Source organism: Nematolebias whitei, chromosome 11 (genome assembly GCF_014905685.2).
Source record: "Nematolebias whitei isolate Nwh7 chromosome 11, NemWhi1, whole genome shotgun sequence".
In the NCBI taxonomy this organism is placed as follows: domain Eukaryota; kingdom Metazoa; phylum Chordata; class Actinopteri; order Cyprinodontiformes; family Rivulidae; genus Nematolebias; species Nematolebias whitei.
The window spans coordinates 26606866-26631099 of record NC_056508.1 but is presented as its reverse complement, the minus strand read 5'-3'; the positions used below and the strand labels follow the sequence as shown (position 1 = coordinate 26631099).

General features: G+C 39.8%; 2 protein-coding genes across 8 annotated transcripts in view; both read left to right on the top strand.

The window, feature by feature from the left end:
* The window catches only part of znf512b (zinc finger protein 512B), a 43319-nt gene extending 28177 nt beyond the window's left edge, over positions 1-15142 (top strand). For 3 of the 4 annotated variants that reach the window (XM_037684819.1, XM_037684816.1, XM_037684818.1), the window contains 13 exons: positions 920-1095; positions 1200-1468; positions 1587-1658; positions 2265-2399; positions 2677-2804; positions 4170-4262; positions 9514-9612; positions 10120-10362; positions 10500-10823; positions 10992-11093; positions 11228-11290; positions 11674-11772; positions 12377-15142. In XM_037684819.1, the coding sequence (XP_037540747.1) occupies positions 920-1095; positions 1200-1468; positions 1587-1658; positions 2265-2399; positions 2677-2804; positions 4170-4262; positions 9514-9612; positions 10120-10362; positions 10500-10823; positions 10992-11093; positions 11228-11290; positions 11674-11772; positions 12377-12724 (2151 nt within the window). In that variant the 3' untranslated portion in view covers positions 12725-15142. The remainder of the gene's footprint in view (positions 1-919; positions 1096-1199; positions 1469-1586; positions 1659-2264; positions 2400-2676; positions 2805-4169; positions 4263-9513; positions 9613-10119; positions 10363-10499; positions 10824-10991; positions 11094-11227; positions 11291-11673; positions 11773-12376) is intronic. The other variant, XM_037684817.1, reaches the window with a different exon arrangement.
* Positions 15143-16708: 1566 nt separating this feature from the next.
* Positions 16709-24234, top strand: part of uckl1b (uridine-cytidine kinase 1-like 1b) — a 29556-nt gene continuing 22030 nt past the window's right edge. For 2 of the 4 annotated variants that reach the window (XM_037684073.1, XM_037684074.1), the window contains exon 1: positions 16709-16805. In XM_037684073.1, the coding sequence (XP_037540001.1) occupies positions 16711-16805 (95 nt within the window). In that variant the 5' untranslated portion in view covers positions 16709-16710. Of the gene's footprint in view, positions 16806-19570; positions 19645-24234 lie in introns of those variants that run through there. The other 2 variants (XM_037684076.1, XM_037684075.1) reach the window with 2 other exon arrangements.

The following is a 24234-nucleotide window of genomic DNA, read 5'->3' as shown; positions in this document are numbered from 1 at the left end:
AGTGAAAATCCACAGCAATGTTATATTTATTTTAGTATTATATATATTTTAAGGCTTTAGACACCCTTCCCACAAACTTGCAAAACCTATGTTATTTTAACAACATACATCCAGTACTGTATATGTAGCTACTAAATTTTACTTACCATCACGTCCCCACTCGGAGGTCCTCATGGGCCGGTTGAAAGAGATGAAAAAAGTTCAGGTGAGCTCCGGATGGAGCACCGGACCTTGGACAGTGCGCATCCTGCTCGGAAGTCCTTGTGGGCCAGCTACCAGCTCTCAAGATTCACCTGGAGGTCTGGTTCTGGTTCTGGTTCTGGTTCGTTTCGGTGGGTTCTGTGTGGCTCTTTGCATCCGTTGGACGCCGAAGTCACTGTAATAAGTGCCAAACTTTTTCCGATCAGATCAAAACTTTCCCTCCAATATTTTGGCAGAAGGAAACAGGGCTTCTGGGTGTGGCACTGTTGGCTTCTGAAAATGTAGTAATTATGAGCAGGGATACAGTATAGGCTTATTGACAGAAAACTACAAAATGATGATGCCTGTCTGAAGTATTTTATTATTTTGTTAACTTTTTACTGTACAGTACTGTTCCAATCACGTGAGTACTATTAAAGTTGACAATCATGTGTCCTGTACAAAAAAAAATTTTCTCCTCATGTTTAATCTTACTTTGAAAAAACACAATAGAGCGAGTCCACGAAAGTCAAACCACGAAGTAGCGAGGACTACTGTATAGCTATTTCTACCTTTATGCTTCAGAGTAGAATTTAAAAGTGGATCACAGCTGAGGCATAAGGTAACTCCTCCAGTCTCTATCTGTAGCCGGAGCAGTTCATACCAATTCAAGAGAATATATAAAGCTTCCACATATCTGTATACATTATATTTCCGTTCTTCTTGTGTTTGTATTCAGCCCACTGTAGCTGAGAAGCTGAGTCATGGCTGTCCTTACTGTGAAGCAATGTTTGCAACAAAAGTACGGCTGGAAAAGCACAAGTTGTGGAATCATCCCGACAAAGTTAGTAAGGAACCCAAGGGAGAGCATGCTAAACTTCATTCGATTCCTGTCAAATTCAACACAAAGAAAAGGTGACCAGCACTTGGAGCTTACATTTTCACCTGCTGTAAACAAACTTATGGTGTTTTTTTAATATTATGCTGAAAGTCCCAAACTGTCCTGTCTGTGAATTCAGGCCCATGGAGAACAGTCCTCCCTCTCCGGTGTTCTTCAAAGTGAAAAAGACTCACGAGGTGTCTACACCCTCTCAGAATGGAGAACTGGCCCACCAGAAAAACGAGAGGAGACACATCCAAAGCCAGCCTTCACAGCAGATTCATCAGTCCCAGCCAGTTCAGCAACAGTCACAGTCCCAAAGCACATCATCCGATGCAGGAGGAAGTGAAAGCGAGGGGAGCAGCCTTCCCTCTTTTCATGATGAAGACCCAGAGCGAATGAAGCACAGTAAGATTACAGCAAGTTTGTTTTTTTTGTAACAGACTACAAAATAAATGCTTCTGCAGGGAGCATAAGTTGCATATAGCATATAAACCCACCCCTTCCTCCTGTTTTTCTGGGCAAGGGCGGAAACAAAAAACTCCTAAGAAATTCACCGGAGAGCAGCCGTCCATATCAGGAACATTTGGATTGAAAGGTATGCATTTTCCATTAAACCAAAATAATCTTTTGTTTAAAACAAAACTGCTTTAATATTTCATAATCTCATGGATCTTAAATAAAAAAATAAAACAAACAGAATTGTTTCTTTGTTCAGCTGTTTTTAGCAGTGATTACAGCAGACCTCAGGAATTCTTTGTTGATTTTTTTAATAAAATTATTGGAAGAACCAGCATATCACTGTTTCTATGCCATGTCGTGCTGGTTTTCTATTCAAAAGAATTGTATTATGTGATTAGTTCTGTGTGCGGCTGTGAGTGCTCTATTTCCACTGATCAATGGAGCTAGTCTTTTAACAGCGCTAATGTGGCAACTGCTGAGATGCTTCATTTCTGACTAAATGAATCAGTGACTCACATGCCAAGCACAAATCACACATCCACAGATTTACCAACCTCTTTCCGTCTGTGTCTCATTGATATGCCGAAAATGTTCAGTGACTCATATAGCATATTCAGGCTATATCACTTGTAAAAATAAAATCTTCTGCAGTTTGCAGGACTCACTGCTCTCTTGCAGCCCTCCTGTCATTGATCCAATATACAGAAAGGCACTTTTTTAAAAAACATATCATATATTTTAGGCATGAATAAGGTGGAGGAGAAGCTGAAGGCAGGTCGTGTTAAAAGACCAGAGGGATGTGGTTTCAGTGAAGATCCTCAGAGAAGACCTACATCAAGTCAGTTGTCCAAAAAGGAGTCAGCCACAGCAAACACTGGTGAACACCTTAAATGTTTCATTTTCTGAATTACTGTCCTTAAATTTTAGGGTTTAAAGAACATTTTTAAATAAAATGTTATGAGTAAAAACGGCTGATATTAGTGCAACTATTAAACCTATCTTTAGTTGATGTTTTTTGTGACCTGACTTTGTTCCATTTCTAAAACTAGACATTTTTCTTTGCTTTGCATGTTTATTTGAGTCTGGTAAAATTCATTCAATAAGTGGGCATATCTAAACAAGAGGGTAATAGTCTTTGTTATTTTTTTGTCTAGGTGGTGTTTCTGACACTCAGTGGCAGCGAGCAATCTTAGAGCGAGGAGAAGTGGTGTGTCCAACCTGCTCCATCGTCACAAGAAAAACAATTCATGGCCTCAAGAAACACATGGAGATCTGCCAACAGGTCAGTGCAGGATCGAGACTGGGGGTGGAATGAATGTGACGTCGCACTTCTTCTGGTAAAGCAAACAATGGAACCAAAATATATATTTATATTTTGAAGTTAATATGGTATGATGATAAACACCCCAGTACAAGTTTTCTCTTTCTTCTTTTTTCTACTCATGAAAATTTTCTAGCTAAAAACAAGATAAAGACAAGCATGTTATGATGTTAACAGTCATTTTTATATATAAACTTCTCCAGGCACAAAGTTTTTATAGAGGTTTTCTGCTTCATATATACAAAAAGTATTCAAAAATGAACATTCTAGAGATTTATTTATTTGTTAACAAAGTTCAAATGTCACTTGGTTTGGACATTCTCACTGGGTCTCACTTCAAGAGAGTAGTAGCAATCATGCTTATAATTTTTCATTTTCTTTAAGGACACAAAATCATGCACGTAACAGACATTATCTTCACAATTGAACATGTTTTCATAACAATTATAAAAATTGTGGCTCCAAGCAGTTTTTTCTGTGTCACTGTGACAAAACCACTGATAATCATAATACCTCGGTAACATTTGCAGTTTTCAACTTCAACACTTTGATTTCTGTTCCTAATTGGAAGCTTCTAAGATACATTGCTTAGGAAAGCCAATTGTGTAGTGTCCTGATAGTCCTTACAGTAAATATACTGATTGAAGAGATATAAATAACATCAGTCGGTGTGTTCAACCCAGACAGTAACCTCAACCAGTTTTTGTTGCAATATCCTTATTCATTGTTTTTGATCTGAAAGCTAATACCAGCTGAAAGAGGCCAAAGGGAGGGAAATTGTATACCTCTGTGAACAGTGTGTTTGACTCGCACTTCCAGTAGATTGCGGTCAGCAGAAGTAATAAATGAAGTACAAGTGAAGCATGAAAAATGTTACCCAGCTACATTAAATGGAGCTCTCCCAGTGGATGAATCAGATAGAATGGTTCAGTAGGCTGATCCTCAGAGAGATGTGTTTCTGCAGCTGCTGTAACAGCTCCTCAGCACACAGGTCTGTCTAACTCGATTAAACTGAGTCTGCCATTGAGCAATGACAGAATTACCACATTACCCCAGGGTCATTCACCATCATAGCACCTGTCTTCAAATCAATACTGACTGATGGGGGGAAATCTAAGACATAGGGCACTAATGTTTTTTGTTTCATGTTCACTTTGATTCTTAATGTACATTGCACACTTTTATAGACCAGAATTGTTGTACAGTTAACAAGAGGTTAGGTTATAATATAAATTGATGGGCCTAACTTTGAGTAAAGTGAAATTTGTCAGTTTTTGACTCAAAGAAAAGTTATTTGATACTCTGTGTAACCTTCAACCCCCACAGCTCCAGGATGCTCTAAAGTGCCAGCAGTGCCAGAAACAGTTCAGGTCCAAGGCTGGCCTCAACTACCACACCATGGCTGAACACAGCACCAAGGTACACCTGTACTTCTAATAACAATAACATATTACACCAAAATGGACAGACCTTTTATAATGTTTTTATGACTGTTGTTTTTGTTGCTCTACTCTGGTTGTTTTACAAAGTAAATGTGCTTTATAACTAAAGTTGATTGAATTTATTTTGATTCAATTTTATTTCATATTGATTTGTCTTGAGTTCTTGGAAAAGCGCTATGGGTTTTTAGAGAGCTACTGGTTTAATTTTGTGATCTATTGGACATTGAGTTTGCATGTTTATCTATTTACAGACAAATTATTAAAAATACATTTCACAAATTAATCCGTTAGTTTACAAACTGTCATAAATTTCAGGACGGTTTTCTTGCATTTGTATTTTCACTTTCATTCTTGTATTTGATACTGTTGTTTCCTTCTGGAGCCATTTTAATTCTGACATCTGAAAGCTTCATTAAGATACAGTATTATCATGACTGTTTTGCGTTAGAATAATGATGTGAAGTTGAATAATTCATAGCTGCCTGTTTGTGAAGGTATCATAAAAGCTCACAGACAATAAACTTTGTTTCTTTTAGCATGTGCATTTGTGTTTCTGTGTGAGCACACAGGCTTTTAGGACCTAATACCGCTTCTCATGAATATGTACAGTATGTTTGTGTGGTTGTGTAATGCCTACCAGTTTAATAGTGGTAAGTAAATTATTGTGTCATCTTTGCCAGTAACATTAAGACTGTTTAATACTGAGCCATTGCTGGCATTGTTCCCATTTAGCAGCGCAAAAGGCCTCAAAGTGCAGTGTTTCCCCTTGATAACGTGCCATGGTGGGGTGCTCATCTCGTCCGTGATTTTTGTCGAAGGGGAGGGGGATGGACAGAAACACGTCCTGAGCGGCGCAGCGCACCGTTTTTTGTTGTTTTTTTGGGGGTGGGTGGGGGGGGTGTACACAGACACAGCCGCGTGCTGTTTGTACTGACAGTTTTTTTTTTTGGGGGGGGGGGGGGGAGGGGGCAGAGATGCGGCCGCTCGCTGTTTGTACTGACAGTTTGTGGGTGTGTGGGGTGGGGGGTAGATAGAGACACATCTACTGACAATTTTCAAGTGTGGGGCCGGGGTTTAGCTTTTTAGCTAACACACCTGTATTGCGAGCCACTAGCTTAGCATTATGTTGTGCCGACAGATTGTTGGGCACGGGGGGGGGGGGGGGGGGTGCGTGGCTGCGCGGTTTGGTAGACGTGGCGCTTGGTTCTGTTGATGGGGCGGGGCGCCCCACTTGTACAATGGTAAGGGAAACACTGAAGTTTGAACTGTGTGGTAAAAATAAGGTTCTCAGAGGTTTTGGTAGGTTTTAGAACAAAGTTTATACTTTGGTTACGGCTATATTTTTAAGAGCAGTGACGATTTGGAAAATAAAGTTAATATTAATTAGGATTTGTTGCCTTATATGTATGTATTCAAGCTCAAGTAGATGCTGACTAAAGAAAGAGTACTTAATTTAAAGGTTCAGATTGTCCCATATTATTTTTTGCAACATTTTAAGAAGTTAAAAATAATTTAAAGATTAAGAGGAAGAAGATGCTTCTTAGTAAAGTAATTTTTTTAATATATCTAACATGTAGTAACATTTTGACACGAGAGGTCTTTAATAATTATATCACAAGCATCTGCCTATCAGCAGATTGTGAAAACTTTCCAGGAGGCTGCAGAAAAAAAACGATAGGTTACTTAACGTAACACTTGTTCTTTGATAACAGAGTGCCGTGTTTCAATGTGGGAAATGGTCCAGCATGAACAACTATGGAAGCTCCAATGACATCACATCTGTCTGAGACCGACGGTTGGGCCGTGCTCTTAGTCATTCTAGGACGATTTCTTTCTGTGTTCATGCAAGGAAGGAAGTGTTGGTAAAACACCTCATTCTGTTATCAAAGAACCAGGGTTATATTAAGTAACCTAATGTTATTTTTCTGACTTCGTTTGGCATTTCATTATATGAGATATACCCCATTCCTTGAGATATACCCCATTCCTGTATTGCATGAGAGCCCTGAAGCCAACAGCTATCTTGAACCCTGACTAAGAGGGCTCAGAAGTTCCAGCATCCAATATTGTTTGAGCTAGGGATGGCTGAGCCACATTCAGCCTGTAAAAGTGCACAAATGTGTGCGGTGTGGCCTATCTAGCTTTAGCACAAATATCCTGGACAAACATCCCTCGAAACAGGGCCCCTGCTATGGCTGTGCTCCCAGTAGAATGGGCTTTCAGACCAATCAGAAGCTCTGTACCCCTACACCTGTAACAAAGACTAATTTTCTGTAAAAATCCTTCCAGCTGCACAGCATTCGATACCAGAGGAAACAATCATCCAAAACATGCGATTTACATCTAGAAAAACAGGAATTAAAGTTTCCAAAAGCAAAATCTTAGAATGAAAGTAACAGAGCTACTCCAACATGCAGCCACCTTGAGCGGCGCAATTCTAGAACACATTTAGCTGGGAGAGAAATGTTGGTAGACACTGAAACCAACATGCAATTGGTGTTGAGGTCGTATGCCACTGAGGGCTCCACTGCTTTGGGTTTGGTCAGCCCCAGCTCATCTATCCCCTGTATTTCCAGCTTGGAGCAGCCCTTGGTGGGAAGCCTGCTCCTAAAAGGTGCTTGACCAGTGACAGCTTATTTCCCTTCTACAAACAGGGACAACTATTAAAAGCTATTTGATTGGAGTAAAAGATGTTGGGAGCCTCTTACCATCATACAGATCTCGTTCTGCACCTTCTGCATCCTGAGTTGCAGGCCAGGGAGTACTCAATTTTGAAACCTCCCTTCTGCAGATATCATACAGGTCACTTTCCACTAGGGCTGAACAATTAATTGCATTTGCAATAATATTGCTATATGCTAAAATGAGATTTTCTAATTGCAAAGGCTGCAATTTGACTGGTCACATGATCTGGTTACGTGACTTGCGAGTGAGCAGAGCAAAGCAGAGCAGGGAGCGGGAGAAGTCAACACTGCACTTTAACTGGTTGCACAATGGCGTCAGGCTTGACAGAAGTTGATACATCTGAAAGTTTGGTACCAAAGAGGGGCAGCATGTCCGTTGTTTGGAATTATTTTTGCTATAAAATATAAAACACTGCGCAACGACATGTATTGTGCAGAACCTGCCTTGCTGCTGTTGCTACCTCTTGAGGTAACACCACAAATCTTTATCAACACTTGAAAAAACACCACAAAGTCATTTACAATCATTGCATGGCTAGAATTCCAACAACCAGTGTTTCAACTTCAAGTAAGCAAAGTACCAGCCGACAGGGATCACTGACTGAACTGTTCAAATGTATTACTCCATTTGAACATAATTCAAAATGGCACGCAGAAATAACTCGAGTAATAACGGAGTTCATAGTGAAATACATAATGTAATGCCCATTAATATAGTGACCAAGCCTGGGTTTATGGCTTTGGTAAACACAATGGATAAGCGGTACAAGATGCCCTCACGTGCACATTTTAGCCAAGTTTACTATCCTGGAGCTATACAAAAAATGCAGAAACAGAGTTGTAGCAGAGCTGAAAACAATGGAGGGTTTTTTTTATGAAACAGATTGATTTATTGCTTTTGTTTGTTGAAAAATACATGAGAAGAAGACATTGAAAAATAATTGCATATTAAATCACAATCACAATATTGAGGTTTAAAAAAAAAAAATCACAATTAGAATATTTTCCAAAATCATTCAGCCCTACTTTCCACCAGAGGTGTTGCCCCAGCACCACTGGGCGGCCTCGAGTGTGGAGCCAGGAAAGTGGACTCATCCTCCTCCGTGTCCTCCACGTCGAGTAGGTCGAAGTTAGCATCATCATCTGCCTCCTCCGGACCAGTTTCAAATTCCCCTCCGTCCACCAGCCCAATCATGCTATGCAAATTGGATAGGTCCCTGCCCGAGATGGAGTCCCTGCATGACGCAGGGCACAGGCGGGATACAGCCTCCTTGGCGTTAGGTCCTGACCTTTGTTGGGGGTAGGTGCCATAGCCATGGTGAGAGATGGGAATTTAGCTCATCATGACACGTTAGTTGTCCCTCACTAGCGCTAGCAGCGGGGTTAAACCATGCTAACAGCTTAGGCTATAACAGTTCACCATAAAACATTAGACGGAAACAAACCTTAAAGGTGCCAAGCTAACGCTTTTGAATCTGAATACCTCACTGAGAGGACAGTACAAGCTCTCCTTTAAAGATTTTTCCACAAATGTTATCTATGATACTGTCTATGCAGACTTGGCATCCACAGCAAAGTCTGTTGAATTTTGTTGATGACCCTTGGCAGTCACGTGTTGGTCCTGGTTTGACTTGTCAGCTTGCCTTGTTTTTATGTACACATAAAAAATTTTCCCACCATGTTTTGTCCTCTTGCCCTGCCAGACTTTGCTTTGAGCTGTACTTCTTCTAAGCTGTTTTACTGTACATATACTCACATTAGTCACCAGTTCACACTATTGTAATGTTGGTGTTTTTGTACAAACATTTGACTTACTTTTTCTTGTTTCTGGAAAAAGTGGTGTATATAATCTGGTCACATACTACCACTGATGTGTAGCTTAATTTGTGTACATTATGAACTTGGCATAGACCCTTGGTTACTGGTGTTGTGTGTCTTTAGACATAGCTAAGTCCCTGTGCACTGTGGGAAAAAAACAGCAGGTAGACAGACAAATCCAGTGAGGATGACCTTGATACATCTGTTATGCTATGCACTCTCTTGCTATCTGTCTGTTCGGGAGTTTAATAATACATGCTGATGCAGTTTTAGTATTTTCTTCCCTGTCAGTGTAACTCACGAGCTTAGTCTGATGGTGATATCTAGTGTGGTGCTACACAAGTATCGCCTCTTTAGCTTTTAGCTGCTGCAGAACTGAGCAGCCTCCATTTCTGTGCATTAACACATGAGTAAATGTGCGGTTTACTCCTCTGGGATGCCTCTGTAAGTCCACACTCTCTCCTGTGCCTTGCAGTTTTTTTCTCCTCCCTGGCCACCCCACCATCTGTTGTTCTGGTCTTGGCTGGGTTTGACACCCGGCGACACTCAGTTGTGATAAACACGCCTTGAGTAACAGGCTCACCATGAAATCATGTAGTGATAGTGGCACAATGTGAACACAAGTGATAGAAAACACGTTTTTATTGCCTTTTTTAAAGTTGCTCAGGAGTGGGGTGGCGTTATTGTAGAAGGTGCTTATGCGACGGTGTGTTTGTTCCCCCTCAGCCCTCAGGGAGCGAAGGCCAGACGGGCAACGAACACAAGGAGAGAGAACGGCTGCTCCGAGTGCTCAAACAGATGGGACGAATCAAGTGTCCTAGTGAGGTATGTGCTTCTTATTTCTTCCCCTGTCATGTTCTCTTTTCCTGCCTCTCATTCTTTGCTACTTTTGCTTTCTTGCATCCTTTATTCCCATTTTGTTAACTTGCCTTTTTTTTTTACATTTACCATGTTTCAATTTACATCTGCCAGTTTAGATTTTTTTTCCATCGCTCTCAGACTCCCAATTTTATGTCCACCTTCTACCTTTCTTCTTTTGATTCTTTATCCCTTGTTCTTGACATCTTAGCTAAAATTTCATCAACGTTCTGTTTCCATTACACACTAGAAAGCAAAAAGTAGACTCTAAATGAGCTGTGAAAAATAAATTCTTTATTGTGACTCATTTGCACACTAAAAAAATGAGCATCTTTACATCCTCAACCAGAAAATATTTTTCCATTAAACTTTATTCTACTAACTCAGTTTACATTCTGTCTCATCTCTGTCACTGTTGTCAAACCATCTTACAAACCATTTTGTGTGCAAACATGCACACACACATATACACAGGGCTGTTCAGCCCATTTTTCCAGTCTGATAGGCTACCAGTATCACCAGCAGCGTTGTGGAAGAGAGTTCTCTGACGATGAGAAGCCTGTGTTTCTGTGCCAGCACTGTGGAAAAAACTATCGCTCCAAGGCAGGCCGAGACTACCACGTACGCACTGAACACTCCCCAACCATCACCCCCTCTACAACCACCAAAAACTACAAGGATGTCACTGACACCAACAACAATACTGGCAAAGAGAGGGTTAGTATATTATTAAAAGGACTAGTTATAGTTAACTAAAGGATGCAGTTTAGAAGTAAGTTGTTCTAGGTTTTACTCATCAGACATTTACTGTTATTTCTTTTTTTACTCAATAAGATCTCCTGCTGCTTTTTCAGGCAGTCTCTGAGGAGTCTGCACCAGGAGGCAAGAACAAGGAGCAAAACCCACCTGAGAGGAGGGATTGGCAGGAAAAAGTATCGTCCAACCAGTCCAAAGAGAAGGAGCTGGAAAAGGAGAGAGAGAGAGAACAAGAGAAAGAAAAAGTGGCACAAATAAAGAGCCAGGAGGAGGACTTTGAAAGGACTCCCAGTGGTAGAGTGAGGCGGCAGTCAGCTCAGGTGGCAGTGTTCCACCTGCAGGAGATAGCAGAGGACGAGCTCGCCAAAGACTGGGGCACCAAGCGACGCATCAAGGACGACCTGGTGCCTGACAGCAAGAGGGTGAGTACACTGAGTGGATGCAGTAGAAAGGTTGATGCATTCTGTATTTAGAACTGCAGGAAGACCTAAATTTCACAACAACAAGCATCTTAGCTAAGTTTCCTTTTCAAAGTCAGTTAACCTGCAATGTCGCTAACTCTGTAAATAAAAAGTCTTTCCTTTGTGCAGTTAAACTACACTCGTCCTGGTCTCCCCAACTTCAGTCCAGAGCTACTAGAGGCCTGGAAAAATCAAGTCAAGGAGAGAGGCTTCATCTGCTGCACAAACTCAGTAAGAACAAACTCTTAAACACAAAATTCACTTTAATTAAAATGATTCATGGATTTGCCTTTACATGGAGCACAAAGTTTACAGCTGTAGTAGGGATCCAGTATGAACTTGCTGTTTATTTCACTTTCTCTCAGAACTGTGAAGCCGTTTATTCCAGTGTGTCTGGATTAAAAGCCCACCTTGCCAACTGCAGCCAGGTAAAAAATAAAATAAAATCTGGATTTACAGCAAATCCATCAACCTGATTACATCTATGTATCTCTAGTTGTATTGCATAACTTGTAAAAATACACACAGGCTGAAATTAAATCTATATTTTAAACCTGAAGTCATTTGCCAGTCAAATGTTGAGGTCTGTGAAGTGTTCTTCCTTTGAAACATGCTAGCACTGTATTAATGTAATATAAAATAAAGCAACACAAAAATACATAGTAAAAAAGTAAATCATTTGTCAATTTTCTAGATCAGACGTCATTGTAAATAGAATAAATACATAAATCATAGTATCTGTGTATGTTTGTAAAAACATTTATATAAATGAAAATATGATTTGTGAGGAATAATGTATTGTGTTTTGTAGGGTGGAGGTGAAATGGGAAAGTACACGTGTCTGATCTGTCAGAAGGAGTTTAACTCAGAGAGTGGTGTTAAGTATCACATCAGTAAGACACACTCACAGGTGGGTCACCATCAGTGTGAAACTTCAGGCAGACATTCATGTTTCAGTCAAGCTGTGTTTTTCATTGTTCTGACAGACAACAAATGTGGCAGCTGAGTGTTTTTATGAGGATCCTGGTTCTTCTGGGGTTTTTGTCTAAACCTAAAAGGATTTACTGATCTCTTTAAAACACAAGTTAAACTGCATCTATTTACATTACTGCATAAAAAGTAGCTCTGTTTTTTTGTCATGTTAGTTACTTTTGAGTTTAGTAAAGAAATTATTAAAATCTAGAAAAAAAAGGGAAATAATACTTTTTAAGCTAATTTTTTATTCTCCTTGTCTGTCTTGTACAAAGAATACATTAGTTTTGTTGTGAAATGTGTACACATTTTTCCAATTCCAAAACTTTTCTCCTAAATAATTTGTCTGACTCTGAATTATAATGTAGCCCACTATAAAAATATTTTCTAATGTCTTGTTACTGCCGTGTTATTTTTTTCTGCTGAATTCTGTTTAAACACAAAGACTCATTTAATGGAGAAATAATGCACTTTGTTGTATGCATCTGTTGGAATGTATTTATGGATCTTTATTTTTTATTTTTTTATTTTTGTTAAATCAGAACTGGTTTCGTGCTGCAACAAGTCAGATGATGTCTGGTAACAAGAGTAAAGTCCCGGAAAACGATGGGATTAAAGCAGAGGTGAGGAACGGTGCCACCACTGGTAAGAAGAGGGGCCGCAAACCTAAAGAGCACCCCCTCGTGGATGAGCCTCTTCCAACAAATACAGAAACCCTCACCACCACACTGAACTCAACCCCACCATTCGTGACCCCACCCTCGGGCTCAGCACAGCCCCCAGCCTTGGTTTCCCATCCGACGGACAATGAAAGTCCGGTCCAGAACAGAGAGCCTGTCCCCTCCGCCACCAGACGAAGCAAACCCAAGAAAATCTTTTTGCCGGAGTAGCACTTCTTTTATCCACCCTGGTGCCAGAGAGGAAACTTACTGTACTTACGGTTTGCCGGGAAGATAAAAAAAAAGACCTTTCTAACTAAAACAAGAACTTGACGCTGAGAAGAAAGCTGAATCCACCAAGAAGTAAAAGATTGAACGCATCCTTTAAGTCTTGGTTTGGTACCCTAGAGCTTATGTGTGCACTGGTAAACACCATAATTCCAGCAGTAGTGTTTTATTTCTCCATTCCACTTTTGTCTCCTTTTAAAGGCACACGTTTCAGTTTGTGTACTCACAGCAGTGTAGTCTGTAGTACTCAACGATCAGAACCAGACTAACACAGACACGAGGCTTTAAGCAGCAGTAGTACTCCAGATAAACAGAGTAGTTTTCCCTGAATGGTTCAAAAATGTGCTAAGAGGTTTGAAAAAGGAAATGTTATTAGCATGGTGAAGTCATTTTATATTAGCTAATGTTTTCTCATGTTTTTTTCCACAGATATATTGTAGGGTGTACATAAACAGTATCTATATCTATATATCTATATACTCAAAGCAATGTTGCCATCTGTCATTTTTAAACCGAGTCCATCCAACCAGCTCACAAGCAAAGAATAGTGGAGAGTGTGTTGTAGTGCAATGTCCACTGAATTATTTGTTTGTTTTTGTTTACTTTTTACGTTTTTTCATTGTAAGCTGATGTCATATAAGCTAATTGTCGGTCAGTTGTTCATCATGTTTCATATTTCTCCCACTGCTGTCCTTTCAGTGATTGGTTTGATGAAAGGTGTCTGCTTTAACAGCCAGGGAAACGTGTTTAAAACAGTATTCACACAGTTTCCTTTACACAATTACAGTCCTATAAGGGGTTAGCTGAGACTTTCTTCTGTAAGATTCAAGTTGGATACGATAATATTTAAGTGAGACTGGTTTAAAAACAAAGATGTTGAAGCATTATAGCTAAACAAAGCTAACTATTTGACAGAAGGAAGAATTTTGTGTGAAGGTTGTTGCACCATTGCAGCACAATCAAATGAGAAAATGTCACTATTTTAAAGAAGCTCCTGCTTTACCTTGAATCAAAGCTGAGGAGAGAATTAAAAAGTTATCTTTTTATAGAAAGGTTGAGGATAATGATCTTTTATTTAATATAAATCAAATTTAGATTCTCAGAAAATAATGTAAATAAATAAATTTCTGGAAGCTTAAAGTTATTGCCTTGCACTTTAACCCTTTACCCTTCTTGCTCCTCTCGTTGTCGTTTTGCACTCTAGGACTATTCAATCTAACCTAGTGGCTGTTTGGTACAGGAGCAGGAATATTACCCTCATATAAAAGTTGTTAGAAAACAGCTTATTTTGTAAAGATTCAAACGTGACTGTAAGACTATAATTTACCCCAGAAAGCCATAACTGGTCTTGAAGACATTTAAAATTGCTCTACCACTCATGTTAGATGAGCTTCAGATTTGTTACAGAAAAAAAACATACTTAAGAGGAGAGAATATTTTCACTTTTATGTGTTTAAAGTAGATTCTTGAGTCCACAGTTATATTAAAAAACTTCAGCTAATGGATTCTCCATAATAAAGTTGATTTGTATGTGCAGTTTGTCTATAAAATAATGACTTGCTTGCTTTAAAAGAGAGGGGGAAAAAAGACAGATTGTGAATCTATTTTATATTCTACTGTGTGTATTACCTAGATAGCAATTTGATAGTTTTAAAATTGTGACGTGAGTATATTTTGGTGAGATAATAAGGGTGCTTTTACTTGCCACTTTACCTTAATGACCTGAAACAACTCGCTTCAGTCTACTAATCCATCCACTTGTGACCTTCTCACTGGCAAGTTGGAGTAGTTTCCGCCAAAATGTCAACGTCATTGTTAAAAAAATTTAGCACTTATGTTGGCGAAACAGTTTGAAGGAGTTAAAATGGGCGCCAGGTGGTTTCAGGCCAACGCTGACATTTTAACAGTGTAAAGAATCTGAGTCTGAATTCCTCCATTACCAGTCAGACAAAGGAGTTTATTCTTATTTCTGTTAGTGGGGTGGACCTTTATCGGATATCAAGGTTCAGATGGAGAGCAGGAGGAGCACTGACTGGTGTGGATGTTTTTAATACGAGTTGTCTGGACTTTGTGTGTGTGTGTGCGTGTGTGTTTTGAACAGTTAGCACCTTTGTAATGACTGGATGTCAGTAAAGGTAGCACTCCAAGTGTTACGCTGTGGCACAAAATTCAGTTTGTCTGCTGCTTGTTTCTTGTTTCATAAACGGCATCACATTGACTGTGTTTCCCTGACAAGCATCGGTGTTGCAATATGCTAGTTTAGCACTGCTTTTAACAGTGTATATTTTATATGTCATCACACCCTTTACGATTTGTCTTCCTATGACATGGAACACACAGTGAGAGCAAACTGCATTATGTTTAGAAAGTACAGCAATACACCATATTTAGCTGATTTTGTTGGCTTGCTAATATTTTGATATCAGTGTCTCATCAGAGCTGTAAGGCTGTTTTCTCTCCCCCTACTTTTGTTTGCTTTGAAATTGCTTTTTACAAAATATAATACTAAATAATGGAGAAAAAAAAAGTTGTAGACCACAAAGAACCTTGTAGGCCTATGTGTTGGCGCACACTGTTATTTTATCCATTTTAACGATGCACATAAAGTGAGCTTTTTCAGTACAGGATGGCAAACATGTTGAGAGAGTCCTTTATTATTATCTATTGAATATGGGGCAACAAGGCTTATGTTTGTGTGTTTGTTTTTGTATTAGTGCACTTACTATAACATAAAATAGGCTTGAAATAGGAGTGTTGTTGGAGCTTTCTAGTTACCTGGACTGTATGTGGTGTGACTTTTGTACCTGCGGAAACAGGAGGCTCAAGTGTCTTCCCTCTGTCAGCAATGTTATATCCAAAATCAAGGTTTCTCCTCCAAAATTCTCTTGGCTCCTGATGTTTATCTTTTTATTTGGACAACAGTGGTTCTTTTTTATGCTACCTACTTGAAAAGCAGAATCTAGCATTTGGCTCCATTGTGGGGCTGTTGCAATGAGACATTTGAGTTTTATGAGATGATATTACAGCTCCTGACTGTTTATGACACAAAGGTAACAGGTGAAATGAGACTAATTATGTATTAAAGATTTCCATATCTGATATGAAGCTGTATAGTACCTAACACTGGAGGAATTAACACCTCCTTTGTGTCTGAACTGTTACACTTTTCTCCCGGCCTTGTTGTATTACCTGTGCATTAGTATCCCTGAACTAATTAATAAAGGTTTGTTGACTAAACGTGTGTCATTCATTTTAGTTTTCAGCAATGTCACAGACTGTGTCAACAGTATTGTAAGAATAAGTAATTATTATTATTATTATTAAGAATAAATTAAGTTTCTGATATGAAAATCAACCTTTTGTTAAAGAAATGTAAGCATTCTAAAAGTTTATGTTGGTGTGGCAGCATAAGTCACACCAAGTGTTTGTTTTTTATGCACTTTACTGTGTGTCAAATTTACTTCCCAAACACAAAACGTACATATTTAAGAAAATGAAAAAAAAAAAAACTTCAAGGAAACTACATTCTGCAATGATGATAAAGTTTAGGTATTTTTGAGTTTTTATAATGCTCCTTGAGCTTTGATACCATGTCTATGAACCCTTGTTAAGGTACTTCATACAATGTAGCTTAATGCAGAGGAATATCTTTATTAAAGAAAAAATAATAAATTTAAATATATATATAGTAAGTAGCTAAAAATGGTTTACGGAGCTACACGTGGGTTAGTCAACGTCAGCCCATTACCAGATTTGGGAAGGGCCCCGTTTCATTTTCGTGCTGCACTTGTTCGTGCGTTTAACTGTAAAGGAAACGGGTGCATTGTAGGACTTGTAGTCCATTTGCATCCTTGCTCTCTTTTGCGTTTACGTGGCGAATTCAAAACGCCTACACGTCCCATGATGCCTCGGCGCTGACTCGACGCTCCATGATTGTCAACAGAGTGGCTATGTCCGCCGTTAGCGTGGAGGAAAAGCTCGCTAAAATGGACAACGAGGACAAAACTTGCCCTGTTTCTAACAGGTATGGCCACTTTTAGCTTGGAGTTTCATTGTGGAAAAATGATGGAAGGCTAATATATAAATATCTACATAGATATTTTTAAGACAATGCCCCATTTTTTCATTTCTTACCGGTAGATAAGCATCTCCGGGAAAGCGACTCACCACCGCCTTGCTTAAAGTGACACTTGATTAAAGCAACTATACAATTATTAGTTTAAACAAATGGCATCATGCAAACTCGCACATGTTACATTAGAGAAGGCATGCATAACTTTATTGGTCACAAGAGACAAGAACAAATGTTGGGAATATGTCCATGTAAAGTTTAGAAAGTGATAGATAAAAAGCATTTACTCGTCTCAGTTCTCAGGTAAACTTGCCATTTTAGCGTGGAGGAAAATACAACACGAGTTAAATGACAAAAGTCTACCACACACTGAATGTAGAAGGTCGCAGAATAAATGAACGTTTATTTAGGTGAGTATTAATGTAATTAAATAGATATGCACGTGTCATTAGCCTCAGAATAGACTGCATCACACCATCCTGAAAAAGCCTGGAATCAAACTTAACCACAAGAGGGCGCTGCTGCATTATTCTGCTCATCATTTCCCTGATACTGCTCTAAAAGTCACAAACAAGAAGGTTACACTCATGGGATTATTCTTCGACCTGGCAATACTCTGTTGACGTTATACAGCTGAATACGAAAGGGGAGTGGTGGCGCAGAGGGTTGCCAGTTCGACCCCCTGGAACAGCAACATAGAAATGTGGATGGAAATGGTGAAACACCCACACCTGCCTCCACCCTCACCTGCCCCACCCTGGGCCCTTGAGCAAGGCCCTTAACCCCCCACCATCTTCTCCCAAACAGGTCTCCCTTGAAAATGAGTCCTTGTGACTCAGTGAGACTACCTATATAAATAAAGGTTAAATAAAAATAAATAGTCATGGAAATATTTCAACTAATCTTTTTTAGTCCGTGACTTTCATTTAACAGAAAAACAATAAACTAAAGACGTATAATTCCTTGAAGGGCTACATATTTCCTGTTATACCAGAGCTTTAAACTAAGGTTATGTGATGCTGAGAAGGAACAGAGTTATAGCCATTTTGGTCAAACCTTGTAAAATGACATTAATCACTAATGTGCATAATCAGTAAGCTCAGAGGATGTACTGAGGATGACCCTCAACTGTTACCACACCAACTTTTAGCTCAAAGTCATAGTTGTATGCAAAAATATCTCCTTCTGACCGATTTATTGTATGAATGTTGCTTATTTTTCACCCATTTGTTGACTTGTTTCCACTTCATGCTCGTGATGAGCTGTCTGATGATGACTTGTCATGTTATCAGTTTATTTGAGTCAAAGGAAGTTATGATACATGGTTTTGTTTTCCACAACGCACGGCACATTTATTCTGTTTAATATTTCTGCTAATGTGACTTTGTGTTCAGACTGTGCGCCTCAGTAGTCACAGGGACGTAGACGGATGTTTGGCATAGCAACCAGCTCCAGCTTCTTGTTCCTGTCTTGTGTTGCAGCTGTCTTTGAACTACACTTTAAAGTTGTAGCGACAGTCCCACAACCAACGTCAGAGGAATTCCTCGTTTATTCCCCGCCTTTTTTTGTTTGAACGAAGAAAACGGCTCAATAAATAAATACAAATATTGCTTTAGCTCCTCTAAAGTTGAGTGGTTGAAGGTTGACGTCTATAAAAACGCTGCAGAGAGTTGGAGTTTCACGCTTTCTGAAAAAAGGCGATCAGCCTCCTCTGAACATGGATCATTGTGATTTGTTTTGCTTGTTTACACAAGTTGCGTCCCAGGAGGCGTGTGAGGGTGTGGCTGTTTCCTGCCTTTAGCCCGGAGCAGTTCTGCAGACTTTCAGCTGATCGAGCAGCAGTGTCAGCTTTCATCGTGCTGTTTATTTTCCTCATCGTCTGCGTGATTAAAGAGAGGGAGGAGACCTCGCTCTCTCTCTCTCTCTCTGTGTGTGTGTGTGTGTGTTTGCTGCTGACATCCAGACTCGGTGGAAGGCAGAGACATGGTGAGTCTCTGCAGGGTACAAGCACATTGCGTCCTCCCTGCTGTCATCCTCTCCCCCTCCTCTCCACCTCTCCCTCCTGTCACCTCCTCAACACAGCCTGAGGCGTCTCCTTTGTGTATCCAGTCAACATCAGAGGAGAATAATAGCTCTCTGTTTGTCTATTCCGCTCCACTCTTGTCTTTTTTTTTTAAACCTATTTTCTTTGAGTCTGTCTGTCTTCTGGTCCTGGTGACCCCCTCCAGCCACATATTGCGACACAGACTGTCAGAAACAGGCGTGTGTGTGTGTGTAGGGGGGGATACGTGGGGTTTGGCTCTAACCTGATGCTATTAATACAAACTAATGAACATAATCTGAAGGGTTAGTGATCCTCTTAGGTTTGTTGGCTGGAGAGCCGAGGGGAGGAGCAGGGAAAGAGGAGGGAAAAGCTGCTGCAGTTTCATGCTGAGTCGTTTCTCCACCAAGTTGCAGAGTCCTCACTCTTCTTTTGAGAAAATGGGAGAATATGAAAGCTAAACTGTTGTTTTAAGTAGCTTAAGTTTCGTTTCCTCACCAAAGTTATCCCTTTATAGTCCCCAGCCTCAGCAGCTCTCTGGATGTTTAGCAACAGAGGGTGGAGCTGTTAAATGTCATATTGCTCTATCACATATTTCATAAACTTGTTGGCAGTGTTTGTAGGATTAAAACACTAACCTGAGGAGTACACACACTGGAAATCTGACATATTTTCTTCAGTTATGAACTCTCTACCAGCCTACTCAGGAGCTAGAATATCTGGCTGCTGGACATTAAGCTCTGACGGCAGGTAAGTGTTTTTGTTTGTTTCTGTTTTAATGCTGTTTAGAAGTAGCAGTAGTTTTAAGTTTCTCCCCTTTTTTTATCTTCAGGTTCATGTACTGTGCTTAATGAACTTTTTGCACGCAAGGCTTTATTAGTGTTTTTAATAAAGTAGAATCACGTGAGTTCATCGTTTTACAAATTCATACAAACCACCATGAGAAGCAGGCATGGTTTACTTTACGTACTGTTTGGTTGAATTTTCTCTTTCGTTAACTCTTTTTATTACTTTTTTTTTTACAGTTTTAAAAAAAGTTTAAAATAAAGGTATTAGCAGTATGATGTTCCCTTAGCTTAGTTTGGCCATAAGTCTGCTCCTAAGAGTTTTCTCCTGTACCCTGCACTCTGACCTCCTGTCAGCTCCTTATCGTTCTCTCAAAGGTACATTCATCGTTTAATGTCCAGGAGCTATGAGTTCTGTGAGTTCACACTTAAAACAATGATTCAGCACAGTCCACCAGGCCTAATCTCTTATGGCACCCTGGTTTGGTTTGAACTGATAACTCACGGAGTGATCTGTGTCTCAGTCCCCTCCCTGCCTCCAGCTGATCTAGATGTGATAAGATAAGGCTCTCCTTGTTCCCGCTTGCTTCACCTCTGACCTCTCGGCGTTTCATCTACGGAGGTATATCATCCACATAAAGACTCAGAGTCAGAGAGTTGACTGTTTGACAACACGACTAGGGATTCTCTCGTACGATCTTCTGTAGTTATGGCCTCCAGTGTTTTACAGTCGTCTCTTGGTGAGGTGTGGATGTCTCGAATACTGCAGTAAGTGTTGCTTGGAAGTGATAGCCAGTTAGACTTCTTCTGTGTCTTTATTGTAATTAAAAAGTAAAGCAACATCTGTTTTAAATGCACAAATCATTAAAAGTCCAGTTACTCGGGGTTGTGGTAGCTTGGTGGTTTTGTAATCCTGAGGTTGCGGGTTCGAGCCCTGGGTGCATCAGGAAGGGCATCTGGCGTGAAGCAAATTGCACAATGTTTCATGCGAGTTCACTCACTGTGGTGACCCCTGAAGAAGGGAGCAGCGCAAAGAAACTTCCTTTTTATGAAAAGTCCAGTCACTACTTCTGTTTATGCCACTGGTGACTACTTCACTGTAATTTAAGGCCTAGCATGAATGTGCATCACCAGCTGCCTTTCATGTCAGAGCTTTAAACTGCAAAGTGTTAAGAAATGTAACCATTTGGGCCCAATCTTGAAAATAACATTACGTGCAATTTTATTGAGATATCTATGATTTGTTAATTACTGAAGTATGTTTTGACTGTGGGCTACTATCACATCAAATTGTAGTTCATTATCTATGAAATTCACTGAGTTATAGCTGATTTTGTGCTGGCTAATGTTGATTAGCTTTGGTGGCCATTTTGAATTGGCTAGATTCCAAAAGTTAATCAGTTGTAGAGGTCCATCCAGTGATTACTTTCTTAAAGTTTCATTAAAATCTGCCCTCTGGTTCATGAGACATTTTGCTAACAGAAACACGAACATGCATACAGGCACAGGCAAACCCATTATCACTCTGCCGTTGGTGGCGTGCAAGTAGATACTACAATAACTTGTTTGGCCCTGTCTTGAGTGTCTCTTGAGTCAGCCAGCTCTGTGTAAAACCAGAAAAACAGATTTGCTGAAAGCTTTAGCTGTGAAAATGTTACTGCTCCTTGAAGCTGCTTTTGTTGCTGCTCTGAAACCTGTTCAGCAGCTACCACTCAGGGATTACGTTCAGTCTGCTTGACTTTTGTTATAAACCTGTGTTTTCCAGACCAAGTGCCGTGCTGCCACTGTTGCAGCTAAAAAGCCAGAACAAACGTGTGTGGACGGAGCCCGTGTGTAGCGAGTCCCATGACACACGTCGTAATCAGCACTGCTGCTGTGTCGTGAAAACCAAGCCCGGTCTTTGTTAGTTCAAATCGTTTATGCAAATTCACTCTGTGCTCCTCTCTCCTAAGAGCCTGGTGTTGATTTGAATGGGCTTGTTGTTTTATGTTTACTGCAGTGACGGTGCACAAGTGGTTGCGTAGCTCAGGAGGTAGCTTATAGATTCATAGACCGTCCTGTGTTTGTTGAAGAACACTGGATGAGTTGTCTACTGTGCTGCTGGTCATACAAGTGAAGTACAGTACAAGTTGTAAAAATCATCTTTTTCAAGACGTGAGTGGAGCTGAAGCAGCTAAATGTCTGTTCTCTGATTGGACAGTTTAATTAGAGGTTGAGTTGTTGTCATCCAGTCAGTTTAAAAGTTGATAAATGAGACAAAAACTCACAAAACTTCAGAGTCTGGAACTGTGATTTCTTTGAAGGTTGAGCTTTTTACTGTTTAACAGTGATGTTCACAAAAGCACTTTTATAGTCTTAGAGTTTCATTTAACTTCTTTAAAACACACACACATGCACAAAATATTGTTTTGACAGTGACACATGGTAATATTGAATGTCTCTGACAGATTCATTTCACACATTGACACAGGTTGAAGTAACTTGTGACTAATGACCCTTACACGAGAAAACAGTTACCGGTATATACGTACATACTACTGTACTTTGTTACCCTCAGCACTTGTTTTCTAGAAGAATGGACAAAGTTCACTTGCAGATGTTAAAACTAAACATTAACTTTTAAGAAGAGCTGCTTTTTAACATTTATCAAGTCTTGTTTACTGTCTTGTTGTTTTGAGCTCATGTGTTTAACTCACTGATGCTACTCTGATACTGACATGCAGTAAAGCTACTTGTTGCAAACTCTTAAGACAGTACAAAAAAATCATTAAGTAATTAACAATTTTCTCATATAGATAGTCGATGTGTTCTTAAATTAAAAATGGGTACGCAAATCAGATCCACTCTAATACGCTATACCTATTCCCACACTAGGTTTACAAGAGGTGCACTGATCATAAAAACAGTCTTCCTAATGTGTCATATTTTGTATCCTCCACTATTCACCATAAAGTTATCAAGTGTTTTACATAAATATAAGTTAAACAAAGAAATGCCCTTCCCTGTCAATTGTTTCAACAGTCAGTCACATATGGAGAAGGAGTAATTAGTATTGACGGCAGCAGCAGTTTTTTTTTTCTTTGCAGAAAAGTAAATATTTCAGACAAACAATACAGTTCATTGAGGACGACAAAGATAATGTTACTGGATGTCCTCACAAGCTGGAAGCTCAATCCAACAGGACTGTTGCTATAACTACTGACAATGGGGCTAAAGTCGTGAAGGTGGTGCATCTGAACACTAATGTTAGCTTGCTAACTTGAGAGGCTCGTAGCTAATGACAAGCGGGTTGGAGGATTGAAGATAATTTATTATTGCTGATTTGTTTAACATAGATTAAAATAAACTTACCATGCTCTGTTCAGCAAAATACACTACACAGTATTGCTCCCTGCTTCATCTGTGCTGAATGTGAAAGTGAAACTTAAGTGAATGGTCATGACTTGAAAGTAGTCTTCATGTGCCATCTGCTGGCTACATTGCACAATTATGCAATTACGGCTGGTTTCCAGCATTTTAGGGGTGAAAATCAGAAGTGTTTATATTGGTGAACAATGGGACAATTATCACTGATACCGATAGATCCCCAAACGTCTATATTGCCCTAAAATATTGGCCCCTATCGATATATCGGCCAGGCTCTAAAATAATAGGTTAAATTGAAATGATAAGCATACACATCACAAAGTTTTGAAAATGCCATGTGTCTGAATGCAGAGCTCTGTCTTTATGGCGCTCCACCGCTCTTCTTCACCCCGTTATCAGTTCTTGACAGTTATCTTTCTTTTGCTTCTTTTTTCATGTTTTGCAGCAAATTCACTTTTGTATTTATACATAAGTCTTCTCCAAGATTCAATGCTTGTCCGATTACAACACATTCATTCAGTCAGCTTGATGAAGGTTAGTCACATGATTCAAGCATGTTCATGGAGTGTGGACCTACGTTTCGGAATTGCATATTAATATATTTAGGCATATTTGGAAACTACTGGGCAGCACGGTGGCGCAACTGATAGAGCTGCTGCCTCTCAGCGAGCAGGTCCCTGGTTCAAATCCCGGTCCGGGGGCCTTTCTGGGTGGAGTTTGCATGTTCTCTCCGTGCATGCGTGGGTTTTCTCCGGGTACTCCGGTTTCCTCCCACAGACCAAAAACATGCATGTTAGGCTGATTGGTAACTCTAAATTGTCCCTAGGTGTGAGTGAGAGAGTGAATGGTTGTTTGTCTCGTTTGTCTCTATGTGGCCCTGTGATGGACTTGCGACCCGTCCAGGGTGTACCCCGCCCCTCGCACAGTGATTGCTGGACATGGGCACCGGCGACCCCCGTGACCCAAAATGGAATAAACGGGTAAAGAAAATGGATGGATGGATGGATGGAAACTACTGGAATAAACTCAAACTGCACCATTCAATTTAGTTCAGGATATTCTTCTGTATGTTTGGTTTCATAGTTGGCCATGAGTAGCTTTTAACCTTTCCAAACTTACAAGATCAGTTAAAGTGAATTTTGTACTATAGTTAAAGATGATGTTTGAATTTACATATGCACTTAATTGT